The sequence below is a fragment of the Rhincodon typus genome, chromosome 13 (assembly GCF_021869965.1).
Source record: "Rhincodon typus isolate 14 chromosome 13, sRhiTyp1.1, whole genome shotgun sequence".
Classification (NCBI taxonomy): domain Eukaryota; kingdom Metazoa; phylum Chordata; class Chondrichthyes; order Orectolobiformes; family Rhincodontidae; genus Rhincodon; species Rhincodon typus.
Genome location: NC_063344.1, coordinates 31623502 through 31639470, shown reverse-complemented (window position 1 = coordinate 31639470; position 15969 = coordinate 31623502). Strand labels below are relative to the sequence as shown.

Sequence of the window (15969 nt, the reverse complement as noted above, 5' to 3'; positions counted from 1 at the left end):
AGATTACATTATAATAATGTGCCATATAAATATGAAAATTAAAATTGTTGAAAAAGAGAAATGTGTTACTGGAGCTTTTCACCTTGCAGTCATCAGGGAAAATGTAAGAATGCCAAACTTCAGTCTTGCCATGCCTTTCTTTTGAGCAATACTCAGGTATGGGCCATAATTTTCCCTTATATAGACTACATGTAGGGGTGTGAGTGTGTTAAGCTGTCTACACTTACCACCCCTGAGATGTTCACTAGATCACTTCCTAAATAGATTGTTTAGAGCTGATCAGTCTGCTCTTGGCCTATCACACATCTTGATATTGGAGTGGAATCACTGGGAGAGAGAATCAAGGGGTGAGGGTCAGAGGAAGAGGCCATGCACTTGCTCCCAATACGTGCCTTTGATTGCCCCCAGTTGGGGCAAATGGAGGCACCCATTGGACAGGCCAGCCTGGTTATCCAGTTGGGAAACTAGATACCTTTCCTATCTGCCAGGATGGTAGGTAATTGGCTGATTGAGACCCTTAGGTGGCCATTAATTAACCACTTAAGGGCCTTAGTTGTCAGCAAGTCAAGGAAGCCCCCAGTGGATCTTCTCACGCAGCATTTAATTGGTGAAGTGGCAACAAAGGGACAAATATACCAGGGCCAGCACTCCAAATCATCATCATGTCGTTGCTGTCGCCACCTCAGCAGCGGGTGGGGGAGAAATTGCACCCATGAAAATCTGCATTTTTAAAGTACTGTGTAGAACTGTTAATATTGTATGTACTCATTTTGGTTTCAGCCAAGCTTTCTGTATTCCCCAGGGACAGAAGACTTAATCAAAGCCCTCACACCTGTGTTATCAGCCTATTACCCTTGCCCCACAGCCTCTTGGTAATCAGCCCCACTCTTACACTGTAACCAGTCCCTAATATTCTCCTCCACCTATCACACCCCCAGCACAAGATAGTAATCATCCCCTCTGTCCTTGCCTCCCAACACTGTAACCAATCCCTCTTCTATGACTGCTGGCCTGCCCTACTTTTGACCTAGTTTCCATTGCCTGCAGAGTCGCCATCTCAAGGTAAGGAGCTTGTAGTTCAAGAGCATGAACACACTAAAGCCTGAAGCCACTACTTGCCTTCCCAGTTCAGTGACATGTTCCCCCAGTTTCTCCTGCATTCAGTCAGTTGCTGAATTACACTTGCCTGCCTCTACTTGCACCAGTTCTGTGTAGAAACATCTTAAACGTATTAGTCACTCATTGTTAAAAGTATTTCCTGAAGTAAAAGAATGCTTTGAGGTCAGTGTCCACCTCTTGCTGTTTGGCAGCAAGCAGCCAGTGAGTCAGACTGTCCCACCAGTGTCTCCTGTTCACAGTTGCCATTGCTACCTTAACTGGAGCAGTTTTTGACTCCAAATATTATCACTGCAACCCTATCATAGTTTGGGAACAGTTGCTCCAAACTGTGTGCTAAAATCTTTTTCTTTCTTTGAACATTCGGGGGATGAGGGCGTCGCTGGCCAGGCAGCATTTATTGCCCATCCGTAAATGCCCAGAGGACAGTTAAGAGTCAGCCACGTTGCTGTGGATCTGGAATCACGTGTTGACCAGATTGGGTGAGGATGGCAGTTTCCTTCCCAAAAGGACATTAGTGAACCAGAGATAGTAGGAACTGCAGATGCTGGAGAATCCGAGACAACAAGGTGCAGAGCTGGATGAACACAGCAGGCCAAGCAGCATCATAGGAGCAGAAAGGCTGACGTTTCGGGCCTAGACCCTTCTTCAGAAATGGGGGAGGGGAAGTGGGTTCTGAAATAAATAGGGAGAGAGGGGGAGGCGGATAGAAGAGGAGAGGATAGGTGGAGAGGAAACAGACAGGTCGAAGAGGCGGGGATGGAGCCAGTAAAGGTGAGTGTAGGTGGGGAGTTAGGGAGGGGATAGGTCAGTCCAGGGAGGACAGACAGGTCAAGGAGGCTGGATGAGGTTAGTAGGTAGGGGATGGCGGTGCGGCTTGAGGTGGGAGTAGGAGATAGGTGGGAGGAAGAACAGGTTAGGGAGGCGGGGACGAGCTGGGCTGGTTTTGGGATGCGGTAGGGGGAGGGGAGATTTTGAAGCTTGTGAAATCCACATTGATACCATTGGGCTGCAGGGTTCCCAAGCGGAATATGAGTTGCTGTTCCTGCAACCTTCGGGTGGCATCGTTGTGGCACTGCAGGAGGCCCAGGATGGACATGTCGTCTGAGGAATGGGAGGGGGAGTTGAAATGGTTCGCGACTGGGAGGTGCAGTTGTTTATTGCGAACCGAGCGTAGGTGTTCTGCAAAGTGGTCCCCGAGCCTCCGCTTGGTTTCCCCGATGGAGAGGAGGCCACAATGGGTACAGCGGATGCAATATACCACATTGGCAGATGTGCAGGTGAACATCCGCTTGATGTGGAAACTCTTCTTGGGGCCTGGGTTGGGGGTGAGGGAGGAGGTATGGGGGCAGGTGTAGCACTTCCTGCGTTTGCAGGGAAAAGTGCCGGGTGTGGTGGGGCTGGAGGGGAGTGTGGAGCGGACAAGGGAGTCACGGAGAGAGTGGTCCTTCCAGAAAGCAGATAAGGGTGGGGAGGGAAAGATGTCTTTGGTGGTGGGGTCGGATTGCAGATGGCGGAAGTGTCGGAGGATGATGCGTTGGATCCGGAGGTTGGTGGGGTGGTACGTGAGGATGAGGGGGATTCTTTTTTGGTTCTTATTGCGGGGACGGGGTGTGAGGGATGAGTTGCGGGAAATGTGGGAGACACGGGTTGAGGGCGTTCTCGACCACTGAGGGGGGGAAGTTACGGTCCTTGAAAAACGAGGACAACTGAGATGTACGGGAGTGAAATGCCTCATCCTGGGAGCAGATGCGGCGGAGGCGAAGGAATTGGGAATAGGTGATGGCATTTTTGCAGGAAGGTGGGTGGGAGGAGGTGTATTCTAGGTAGCTGTGTGAGTTGGCGGGCTTGAAATGGATATCGGTTTCTAGGTGGTTGCCCGAGATGGAGACAGAGAGGTCCAGGAAGGAGAGAGAGGTATCAGAGATGGTCCAGGTGAACTTAAGGTTGGGGTGGAAGGTGTTGGTGAAGTGGATGAACTGTTCGAGCTCCTCGTGGGAGCACGAGGCGGCGCCGATACAGTCATCAATGTAACGGAGGAAGAGGTGGGATTTAGGGCCAGTGTAGGTACGGAAGAGGGATTGTTCCACGTAACCTACAAAGAGGCAGGCGTAGCTTGGGCCCATGCGGGTACCCATTGCCGGGTTTTTCCGAGAATCGACAATGGATTCATGGTCATTGTTAGACTCTTAATTCCAGATTTTTATTGAGTTCAAATTTCAAATTTCAAATTTCACCATCTGCTGTGGTGGGATTCAAATCCGAGTCCTGAAAAAGCAGAAATTTCCTCTATGTTTTGAAAAGATTAATGTTATTGCCTTAGGTCTGCCATTTCATGGCTACTGATTCCATCTGTCCCTAGCAACAGTCTGAGGCTGAACCAGACTGTTATTAACGTTGGTGCCATACTTGACCCAAGATGAGCTTCTAATCATATATCTGCCAGCGATGAGACTACATATTTTCTCTTCCATACCATCTCTCGATTCCACCTTTGTCTCAGCTTCTCTGCTCCTGAAAATCTCTGTTACTTTTTTTTTTATCTCTTGACTTGACAATTTCCAATGTGTTCTGGCCAGCCTTACATCTTCCACACTCCAGCAACTTAAATTATGTAAACTTCTGCAGCCCGTATCCTCATCCTAGTCATTCATTGACCTGCATTAGCTCCTGGTTAAACAATATCCTGATTTTAAAATTTTCATCTTTCCTTTAAAATCACACCCTGGTATCATCCCTCCTTATCTCTTCTAGCCCTACAGTTCTCCAAGGTATTTGCACTGCTTTAGTTCTGGCTTCCTAGACTATATCAACTTTAAATTACTCCACCATTGACATTCAACTACTGCAGCCCTAAATTACCTCCATAAAACTCTGTTTCTTTACCTTCCGCATGTGCTTCAAAATGCTCCTTAACGTCTACCTCTTATTTGGTTTTCTGCATGGATATCTCCTTGTGTGTCTCAGTGTCAAATTTTGTTTGATAATGCCCCTGTGAGATGCCCTAGGAAATTTTATAACATTAACACCAGCGTTAAAGAGTAGATGCACCCTAACGTCAGATTTGTGAAACATCAAATCAGTTTATTTGCACCAACCTTAAATTAATATTTTCCATCAACCTGAAAGTGAACTAGAATTCTAACAGCATTAAAGTTGAAATTCAAAAAGATTAAAGAATATGAAGATTTATTGAAAGGTACGCTGCAAAAGTAGATTAATGTATTTTTCTTTGACTCCCATAGCGGCTGACACAGTCTCATCCTGGAGAGCAAAGGGATACAGTCCTTCAGGCTTACATTAGCAATGATCTGCTGGAATGTCATAATAAGGGCCAGGTTAGCTGATTTCATTCCTTATCTAGCAAAATTTCTTCTGAACCACACTGCTTTGCCCTTTGAACTTTACTTTACCTATATTAGATTAAATACTTCAATTATTGCCATTTCATAATGGTACAAGTAAATTGTATTATTTTGCCCTCCCTTATTTTCTTTGCCTGAGATAGGACTTGGAGATGGTATTCATATTGCTGAATGGATGCCAAATTTGTTTAAAACGATGCACCTGTTGCAATGACCTTAGACATTCAGAATAGAACATTAATTCTATTCACATAACGTGCTTTTGGGGAAAGGGATGAATAAAGACCCAAAGCTTTTTTTGAAGATTGATTGTTGCACTGTTTTAATGCATTTTTAAAAAAATCACTCGGCCCAAAATTTAGAACCCACTCAGACTGCTGAATTTAAGGATCCTGTTGGAAAATATATCGGCCAGTATGAAGCCAATTATTACAAAGTGTGAGACCAAGATACAAAATAATGCATAATTTAGCACTGGAAAAATCATATGCTTTCTTACCAGCTTTATGACTGAATTCTGAACTCAGTATGATATTAAACCACAATGATTGGGAAATGTCTACTTGCATAAAATTAAACTTTAAGTTATGAATTTAATTATTTAATGGCTACAAAAGAAGAAAACACAGACTGGGTTAAAGTTGGTCATTCTCGGCTGTTTCTACAAGGCAAAATGCATTTTAAGTTGTACTTTCATAATAATTGCAACCACTTTAAGAAAGATAATTATGTGATTTTGGAAGTTCTTCATATTCATATATCTAATGTTGCTTGCCTTAGGTTTAATGGAGAATGGCTTAGATGGTGATTCTAAAATAAGATAGTGTAGTGGTTTTGATACTGGATGAGCATTCCAAAAACTTAGAGCAATAATCCAGAGAATGAGATTTAATCTTACCTTCATAAATGTAAATCTGGAACTAAAATCTTGTAACAAAAAGATGGTTATAATTGTTAGGTAAATTTTATGTTTAGGACATGTTAGATACTTTCTTCCTTATCCTTGTTTTTGAACAGATTGAAAATTCAGAGACAATAATATGCTTCACAATTAACTTACTTTATTAATGTTTCCAAGCATTTGTTAAGACTGTTATACAGTTGAATACAGCCCTGCATCTTAGATTAATCAGACAGGTGGATGTTAGCAACTTTTACGTTTAGAGCTGCCTGCTCATTTAAATTATTATGGGATGAAGCCCATTGTGACCCCACTGCTCGTTGACTGCATGCATACTAGAACACAATGGCAAATGTTCCGGCTGGCCTCTTGCTCTTTAAGGCTTATCCCTTTTAAAGGTAAGCTGCACTGGTTAGCTGAAGGCTACAGATAACTCACATTCTGGGAATCAAAGTAAAGGAACATGGAATACCAAGCCACAGGGTGGCTCTAAGATTTAAAGTTGGTGTCTGAGGTGGAGTCAAAGAACGGGATAATGTTTCAGTGGACCAGGTGGTCCCCATGTCCAGTTCTCCAAAGCAAATGGGAAGAAGTTGAAGTAAACTGCTTGATAGGCCCAGAGGATCTGGCAGCAGTGTCTTCACCACCAAGAAAGCTCACCAGATCACACACCAATCAAGCGCTGAGCAGCAAGCTTCATGGTGAATCATGGACTTTGATAGTGGCATCTTGGCTCACCTGAATCTGCCAGCCAGTCCGAGGCTGGCTTCTTCTACGTGCTAAAAACTGTCAATTGAGGCCCACTCTTCAGGGGATTCAATAAGATGAAAATGGATCTTTAGCTGCTTGTGGGCTAAGAGTCAGGCAGGAAATGGAGGTCAGGGTGGTTCAGCAACACAGGCAGGGTGATGGCTTTCAGAGACCACCCTCTATCCCATCATCCATTCCTCTGATTACCCCAAGAGTGGAGCCTGCGGCGAACCTCATGTGGTCACCCTAGTTACCCAGTCAGGAAACACACTTTTTTCACTTGCTGGGTTGACAAGTAATCTGGGAGGAGGTGGGTGATTTGAGGCCCTTAAGTAGCCATTAATTGAGAACTTATGGGTCTTAATTGTTGACTAGTCAATGGACCTTCTCACCCTTCACTTAATTTTTGCCACCTCCAGAGAGGGCAAAATCGCACCCAGAATGTTGCACCCAGTATCCTTTGTTTCATCCTTCTTCAGCGCATTTAGGGGAAATGACAAGGATTTATGAGAACACAGCTTAAATTAATTCTATCTATATTGGCTCCTTTGTTTTTGTTCTATATTGGAAAATGTAAAAGCATATCTATGCTTCTACAGCTAGCATATGATTTATGTTGAAATAATCGATAGTGCTTGGAGTATTTCTGCTTAGGGAATATGTGCTGTTTATTTTGTTCTTTGTGAATACTCGAAGTTGTGTTCAAAATACTATGTTTTTCATGTGCAACACTATAAGGTACAAAATAACATTTTTACCAATCTAGTTTTTCAAATAAAAAGTATTCTGTAAATGTATTTTCCACTCTGCACTCATCTTTCCCAGGCTGACTTCATACAAACTGGAGGATTCTTTATGAATCTTTAGACTGAGAACCATGTGTTGCATTGATCACCTGACCTATGGAGTTAGATATTTTGTATTCCAAATTATTACAACTAAACATTACTTAGCCCAATATAAAATGAAGTCCCTGTCAATAACTAAAACAGGCCATTTGTTAAAATATGAACACTTAATTAAATAGTCTGCAGGTGCCAGAATGAACTTGTTTTAAAATTAATTTGATAAGCAAAAATAATAGAAAAAATTGTTTCAAGCCAACCCTAAGATATGAGTAAATGATTGAAAACAATGTTTTCCTTTTTGCAGAAGAGCCTAATTAATTTGTTAAATTCAAAGAGTGAGATTGTCCGACAGTATACAGCACGACTAATAAATGGCTTTGCATCGCTATCACATGGTAAGTTTTCATTTTATGCCCCAGTTAATAGTCAATTAAAATTTTGAATTTTTTTTAAGTTTACGTAGTTACTTCACATCTAAAATAAAACTGATTTCTTAATAATTTATTAAATAGGAAGAAAGTCCCCTGACGTAAAACATTAGCTGTGTTTCTCACTTCACAGATGCTGCTAGACCTACTGAGTGTTTTCAACATTTTGTGTTTTTTATTTCAGATTATTTCAACATCGACAGTACTTTTTGGAGCTATTAAAATTAACTTTTGATGTAACACTGATTTGTCTCCTCATGTATCAGGTCGAACGTATTTGGCACAAAGCACAGTGTTATTGAAGATTCTTGAAGAAGCACTGGAGATGGAGGAGGAAGATTCCATAACGAGGGAAAATGTGTTAGGAGCCCTACAGAAACTTAGTCTCAGGTGATAACAACTTTCTTTCATCTGGTATGTTTGAAGTAGAAAAATCCACCAGGGTGTTTTACAGAGGTAGAAAGTGAATCCTGAGCCAAAAATTGAGATATTAGGCAGAGTTAATTGAAAGCTTGGTCAAAGAGTTAAATTTCAAGGAAGATCTTCAGCAATAATGGAGCAGAAACACAACGAGAAACATGGTGGATCTCTTCTGTCTCTGATTAGATGGAGAGTTGTTAGAAGAGGATGCTGTGGTGTGTCAAAAGTTGTAGAAAAGACAAGGAAATTGAGGGCAATTACAGACAATTGACTTTGATTTTGATGTATCACACTGATTTGTTTTATGCACTATGCAAATTGCCCCAAAGTAGAAAGCCTTCAGAATATTACCTTAATTAGACTGATTGGGTAATTTCTTGACATTAACCATGGTTAATATGGAAGTGTCACTTAATATACTGAAATGTAGTGGCCCAGCACTACATATTTTTGTTGCAAAAGTGTTAATGATATTGCAAAACAGAATGCAGCAAAGTACCATCTACAATTAGAGCTTGTTTTTAGGTCCTATAGATATTGGGATTGGGTGAGCCAGCAATGATGCTGTTGCCCATTTTGCTGGTTCCCTAGCTCCATATTATGCCATGTTTTTATGAGGTGGGATGGGAGGCATTGTGACATCACTATCCATCCTGATGCAGCTGGTAGCGGCACAGCTCATTTAGAGCTACTTAAAGCCAATAAAAGGAGGCCAACTGGAACTTTCCAGTCAACCTCCAAGTTCCCACAAGTGACAAAGATCAGTTTAACTTCTAGCAGGCAACCTTCTGGTGACATATGGAAGAATCAGCATGCTAGCCAGGTCTAAAGGATCACCTGCAACAGTGTTAGACCACTCTAAAGAGAGGTTCCTGCCCCTTATTGCATCCACCTTTTCCACAAAAGTGACCTGGCACCTAAAGTCATTTTTTAAAATTTAAATTTAAAGAAGTTGGAGAGATCGTACCTCTGTTTTGAAGAAACTTACGTACTTTTGTGTCCTGTTGCTTCTTTTAAGTTGAAAGGCCTCTGATGTGCCCTCGAGCATCGTCTGTCTGCAGTTATTAATTGGGCATTAATGGGCCACCTCAGGGCAAATCACAGCAGGCATGTTTCCTACACAGCTTCTGTCCCACATTCCAACTTGACAGTAGGGTTCAGAGGGCCCTGAAGAAAATCTCAGCTGTCACCTCACAAGCCCAAGGGGAGAGTGCTGAGCAGTGGCAAGCCAGATCTCTCTACCGAGGGCAAATTTGAAGGTTAATCAATCAAAGGTTCTGTTACGCCTGGCAGATGTAATAGCCCCGATAGAGACAGCTAATATTATTGGCTGAGAAATTGTTTGAGAACTTAAGGGAAAGGCTTTGGAATAAAGAAAAAGGATATCGCTGTAATCATCTTTGGACTTTAGATATTATTTTTGTGCAAATAATTTAGTAGTGCCCGATTATTTTTTAAAACAAAAAAATTTGACTTCAATCCTTGTTCAGGTTCGTTGTTCACTATTCCTGTTATTTCAGAGTTGTTTAGCAAGCAACAAAGTATCAATTACTTTGTGACATTTAGGGAGTAATTTTTTTCTTCTTAGGCACTCCATTAAGATAGAGAATTTGCTTCGAGTTCAATGAGTTCTGATAGTACAATGAGTGATCCACAGACTTTCCCATATGTAGTCCGCTAGTTCTTGAATATTTGAGTAAATAGGTTGTTCAGAGGCTTCTGCACTCCCTCCAATGTCTCAACTTCACTTCTGTATGTTACCAACTAATTCTCTTGATGTGGTCATTGCCTTCCTGGATGAACCTTCTCCAGTTTGCTTGTTGACAAGCCAGGGACTCGATGCATTGATGAGGATCTTTGACTTCTTCAAGGATGCTTTGAGCACTATCCTCCGAGAAATCTTGGCCACAACTGAGGTTTAGTGGAGCATTTGCTTTGGGAGTCTGATGGTCTGGCATATGTCCAGACCAACAGGTCTGGTTTTGACTGATTTTGATTTATGCTGGGAAAGTTGGCTTGGAGCGGGACTGTGCCGTTGAACCTCACTTTTCCCTACTATATTTAGGGGATTAGCAAAGAGACTACTGATTATACTTCTCCAGTGCTTTGAGGTGCTGCTCTAGGTTTTTGAAGTATCTGAAGTTTGCAGTAGCATGGAGATCACTGCTGCCCAGTAAACCATGACTTCAGTTACCCCCTCAAACTGCTGAAGGCAATGAAGAATTTTGTAGTCTATCCTGCATCCATCAAGAGGAGGATCCTAAGATGTGGAAAATGGCCCAAGTATTCCAAGATCTCACTGCTGATCTTAGTTAACAGTGGGATATATTCTGCTATGGGAGCTGACTGGAAGAGGAATAGTTTTCCAAGTGTTTAATTTAAGATATATTTTCTCATATACTTCAGAAAAAGGGGTTGATGATGATCAGGAGCTCAGTGGGGATTTTTAATGTAACAATGGTTTTGGGTCAGGTAAGCATGGGAAAAGTGTGAAAAATCTGTTTTCAAGCACACACACATACCTGCTTCCAATGCCTTCCTCACTTTTCCACCTTTTTCTGGTTCTTTGTGAGGCTGAAAAGTGTCTGAGCAACAAACCTGGTCCAAAAAGGTGGGTAAGGACTTCAAAGTCTGCAATCTGTCAGCCACATTGTCCTTCTGGTTTTCAACTTTAGCTATGGACAGCCAGATTTCCTGAGCATGGGGACTCGAGCAAGGACTTGGTAGATGCAAGATGTGAGCGCCTTTACATCTAACTCCTAGATCCTAGATGTCTGCCTGAGAAACCTCTGCAATTTAACATGGGCACTCTCTTTTGCCTCATTATAAACTGACAGCTGCTTAGTACCAAGCACCTAAAATCTCCATTGATATTTGGAAACCATTAACAAGATCTTAAAGGAATTTATTGAGCCATTAATTAATGGGGGCAGGCATCCTTTTCCCCCCGACTGCCCTCACTATTGAAATTGCAGATCGTCTGTGGGGCTGCGATTATTTTTGTTAAATCTCACATACACCTGGCCTAGACCTGCTGACTGTTGAAAATCCAGCCCACAGCAATTTGTCATTAGAGCTGATTTGTTTACTGTTAGCAGTAATAAATAATTAGTATGCTGCAAATATAATCTTCCTCAAAACCCTTCTGATATTGCTACACAAGTTTATTTTTAAACTGTTAAGCAGATTTCAAGCCTGATGATGAAGTAGGAAGCTAGATATGGATCCTTTTCTTGATTGTTGGTTTATTTACAGAATGCAAGATTGCATATGTCTGCCTCTTATTTATTAACACTTCCCAATGATCCAGCAATAAGAACATAAGAACTAAGAGCAGGAGTCGGCCATCTGGCCCCTCGAGCCTGCCCCGCCATTTAATAAGATCATGGCTGATCTTTTTGAGACTCAGCTCCACTTACCCGCCCACTCACCATAACCCTTAATTCCTTTACTGTTCAAAAATCTATCTCGACTTGCCTTAAAAACATTCAGCGAGGTAGCTTCAACCGCTTCACTGGGCAGGGAATTCCACAGATTCACAACCCTTTGAGTGAAGAAGTTCCTCCTGACCTCAGTCCTACATCTGCTTCCCTTTATTTTGAGGCGATGCCCTCTTGTCCTAGTTTCACCTGCTAGCGGAAACAACCTCCCTGCCTCGACCTTATCTATTCCCTTCATAATCTTATATGTTTCTATAAGATCTCCCCTCATTCGTCTGAATTCCAATGAGTATAATCCCAGTCTACTCAGTCTATCCTCATAATCCAACCCTCTCAACTCTGGACTCAACCGAGTGAATCTCCTCTGCACCCCCTCCAGTGCTAGTATATCTCTTCTCAAGTAAGGAGGCCAAAACTGCACACAGTACTCCAGGTGTGGCCTCACCAGGACCCTATACAGCTGCAGCATAGCCTCCCTGTTTTTAAACTCCATCCCTCTAGCAATGGCAGACAAAATTCCATTTGCCTTTTTAATCACCTGCTGCACCTGCAATCCTACTTTTCGCGATTCATGCACAAGGACACCCAAGTCCCTCTGCACAGCAGCGTGCTGCAATTTTTTACCATTTAGAACATAGTCCATTTTGCTGTTATTCCTACCAAAATGGATGACCTCACACTTATCAACATTGTACTCCACCTGCCAGACCTTTGCCCACTCACTTAGACTATTTATATCCCTCTGCAGACTTTCAGTGTCTTCTGCACACTTTGCTCTACCACTCACCTTAGTGTTATCTGCAAATTTTGACACACCACACTTCGTCCCCAATTCCAAATCATCTATGTAAATTGTAAACAATTGCGGTCCCGACACTGATCCCTGAGGCACACCACTAGCCACTGACCACCAACCAGAAAAACACCCATTTACCCCTACTCTTTGCTTTCTACTGGTCAACCAATCCTCTATCCATGCCAGTACATTACCTGTAATACCGTGCAACTTTATCTTATGTAGCAATCTTTGGTGTGGCACCTTGTCGAATGCCTTCTGGAAATCCAGATACACCACATCCACAGGTTCCCCATTGTCCACCATGCAAGTAATGTCCTCAAAGACTTCCACCAAATTAGTTGAACATGACCTACCCTTCATGAACCCATGCTGGGTGTTCCCAATGGGACAATTTATATCCAGATGTCTTGCTATTTCTTCCTTAATGATAGATTCAAGCATTTTCCCCACTACCGAAGTTAAGCTAACTGGCCTATAGTTACCTGCTTTTTGTCTACTTCCTTTTTTAAACAGTGGCGTCACATTGACTGTTTTTCAATCTGCGGGAACCACCCCAGAGTCCAGTGAATTTTGGTAAATAATTACTAATGTATTTGCTGTTTCCCCCATCACCTCTTTTAGTACCCTGGGATGCATTTCATCAGGGCCAATGTTTACCTTCGCCACTCTTTTATGATTTACATATTTATAGAAACTTTTGCTGCCTGTTTTTATATTCTGAGCTAGTTTACTCTCATAATCTATCTTACTTTTCTTTATAACTTTTTTTGTGGCTTTCTGTTGGCCTTTAAAGATTTCCCAGTCTATTAGTTTCCCACTACTCTTTGCTTTTTTGTATGTGTTTTTTTTCAATCTCATACATTCCATTATTTCCTTAGACATCCATGGCTGGCTGTCTCTTTTCCTACAGTTCTTCCTTATCACTAGAATATACTTCTGCTGAGCACTGTGAAAAATCGTTTTGAAAGTCCTCCACTGTTCCTCAATTGACCCACCATAAAGTTTTCGCTCCCATTCTACCTTAGCCAACTCCTCCCTCATTCCTTCATAGTCTCCTTTGTTTAAGCACAGGACATAGGTACTGGATTTAACCTTCTCACGCTCCATCTGTATTTTAAATTCGACCATACTGTGATTGCTCCTTCTGAGAGGATCCCTAACTGTGAGATCATTAATTATTCCTGTCTCATTACACAGGACTAGATCTAGGATAGCTTGCTCCCTCGTAGGTTCCATTACATATTGTTCAAGGAAATTATCGCAGATGCATTCTATGAACCCCTCCTCAAGGCTGCCATGACCGACCTGGTTTGACCAATCGATATGTAGATTAAAATCCCCCATGATAATTGCTGTACCATTTTTACATGCATTAGCTATTTCTATGTTTATTGCTCGCCCCACCACGACGTCATTATTTGGTGGCCTATAGACAACACCTATCAGTGACTTCTTCTCCCTGCTATTCCTAATTTCCACCCAAATGGATTCAACGTTTTGTTCAGTAGAACCTATTATCATCTCTCACTACCGCCCTGATATCATCCTTAAAAATCAGAGCAACACCACTTCCCTTACCTTCCTGTCTGTCCTTACGAACAGTTTGATACCCCTGGATATTTAACTCCCAGTCATGACCATCCTGTAACCATGTGTCTGTAATGGCCACTAAATCATACCCATTTGCCATGATTTGCACCGTCAACTCATCCACCTTGTTTCGAATGCTCCGAGCATTTAGGTAAAGTGCCCTTATGCCAGTTTTTGCACCACCTTTTTGGGTCCTATTACCTCCATTAGTAACAGCTCTTGAGTTCTCCTTCCATTTAACTTTTTTCCTAATTTTCAATGGAGTTGAAGCTTCCTCGTCATCTGCTAACCTGCTGCTTTGGCTTACATTAATTGTTATTCTCCCTCTACGCTCACTTCTCCCTTCCCCCCTACTTACTAGTTTAAAGTCCTATTAACCACCCTATTTACCCTTTTCGCCAGAACACTGATCCCGGCCCTGTTCAGGTGGAGTCCATCCCAGCGGTATAGATCCCTCCTGTCCCAGAACTGATGCCAGCGCCCCATGAAAAGGAAACCCTCTTTCCCACACCACTCTTTTAGCCATGTGTTTACTTCCCTGATCCTCGCCTCCCTATGCCAATTTGTACGTGGCTCGGGCAGCAATCCAGAGATTATGACCCTTGAAGACCTTTTTTTTAATTTTTGTTCCTAGCTTTTCATAATCCCAAAACAGGTCTTTTTTCCTAGTCCTGCCTATGTTGTTGGTACCTATGTGGACCACAACAACTGGATCCTCCCCCTCCCTCTCTAGTATCCTCTCAAGCTGGTCAGAGGTGTCTCGCACCCTGGCACCGGGCAGGCAACACACCATGTGGGATTCTCTATCCTGCTCGCAAAGGATACTGTCTATCCCCCGATGATGGAATCCCCTACAACTGCAATCTGTCTTTTTGCTCCCCCCTCTTGAATGGCCTCCTGGACCATGGTGCCATGGTCAGTTGACTCATCCTTCCTGCAGCCCTGTTCCTCATCCACGCAGGGAGCAAGTGCCTCAATACACCAGCTTGGTGTGCGAGCTGCTGGTCTGTTAAAAACAGCAGGCGGCATGGCGGGAGCGCGACACGTGGTGGGGAGACAGGAGGTAGAAAGAAAAGGTGAGGAGGACCGGGGTAGGGTAGGAGGGGTTCTGGAGATGCTGAGGTTCAACCAAATTTGTAAGGAGATCAAACAGGTAGTGTGGACTGGATTAGGGACGACGGTAAAGGGAACAAGGTAGGGAGAAACTGGGGAGGGGGCTCAGTATGGGATGAGGTAGTTAGAGGGCACTGGACAGTGAATCTGGGGGAATGGGAGGGATGGGAGTGTTGATGATGAAACCTGGGAGATTAGGGGCTGGAGATGCAGTATGGTTTTGGGGACCTTTGAAGAACCGCTTCTTAATTTACTTCCTAGCTCCCTGTATTTTGCATTCTGTTTGCAGGAGCCCATCCCTCTCTTTACTTGTCATTGGTACTGACGTTGACCACAACCTCTTCCCCCACTAGAATGTTCTGCAACTGCTCAAGCACTTCCTTGACCCTGGCAACATTCCTGGTGCTGCCAACATGCCACTGTATTCCCCTGAGAAACCATTTTCTCCAGCAGCATCCAAAACAGAAAATCTGTTAGAGAATGATGTCACTAGTGGACTTCTGCATTGCCTGCCTGGTGCTTCCCCTCTGTCTGGTAGTCACTGATTTCCTTTCTGCGTGTGTACTGTTTGCCTTTGGAGTGACAACCTCACTGCATATGCTATCCAAGTATATTTCTGCCTTGCAGATACTCCACAGTGAATTCCAACCAAGCCTCAAATCCAAAATGCACATTTACAGTAGCTGCAATTTCATATACTTCCTTCATACATGGAGGTGTCCCTGACTTCCTACCTGACTTGACTTACCTCAAAATTACACTGTTTACTTCGTCTAATGTGAAGAACATTAAATAAAGACCTTAGGGACCCTTACAACTTGTACTATAAATACTCAATCGAAATGAAGGACCTTTTTTACTTCAAAAACTGGACAAGCCTGGTTTTTGCTTTGCAGAGTTGGCCACACTGGCTCCTGGTCCCACTTAATCAGCTTGTTTTCCCTGCAATGCCACTATTGAATATCTTTGAAACTAAACTTGCTTACACAGCTTTTCCACTCCTGGTCTCCTTGATAATGGGAGTGTGGGATGACAGGGTGTGGGATAGCAGTCTTGGGGAACAGGGTGTGGGATAGGAGTCTTGGGGAACAGGGTGTTGGGTAGGAGCCTTGGGGAACGGTGTTGGGTAGGAGCCTTGGGGAACAGGGTGTAGGGTAGGAGCCTTGGGGAACAGGGTGTGGGGTAGGAGCCTTGGGGAA

At 43.0% G+C, this 15969-nt stretch overlaps 1 protein-coding gene across 1 annotated transcript in view; it reads left to right on the top strand.

Annotated features, from left to right (window-relative positions):
- The window catches only part of LOC109913055 (lisH domain-containing protein ARMC9), a 93415-nt gene that overhangs the window by 62320 nt on the left and 15126 nt on the right, over window positions 1–15969 (top strand). Inside the window, 3 exon segments of the mRNA XM_048604585.1 lie at window positions 4362–4454; window positions 7285–7375; window positions 7675–7798. Coding sequence (XP_048460542.1) covers window positions 4362–4454; window positions 7285–7375; window positions 7675–7798 — 308 coding nt within the window.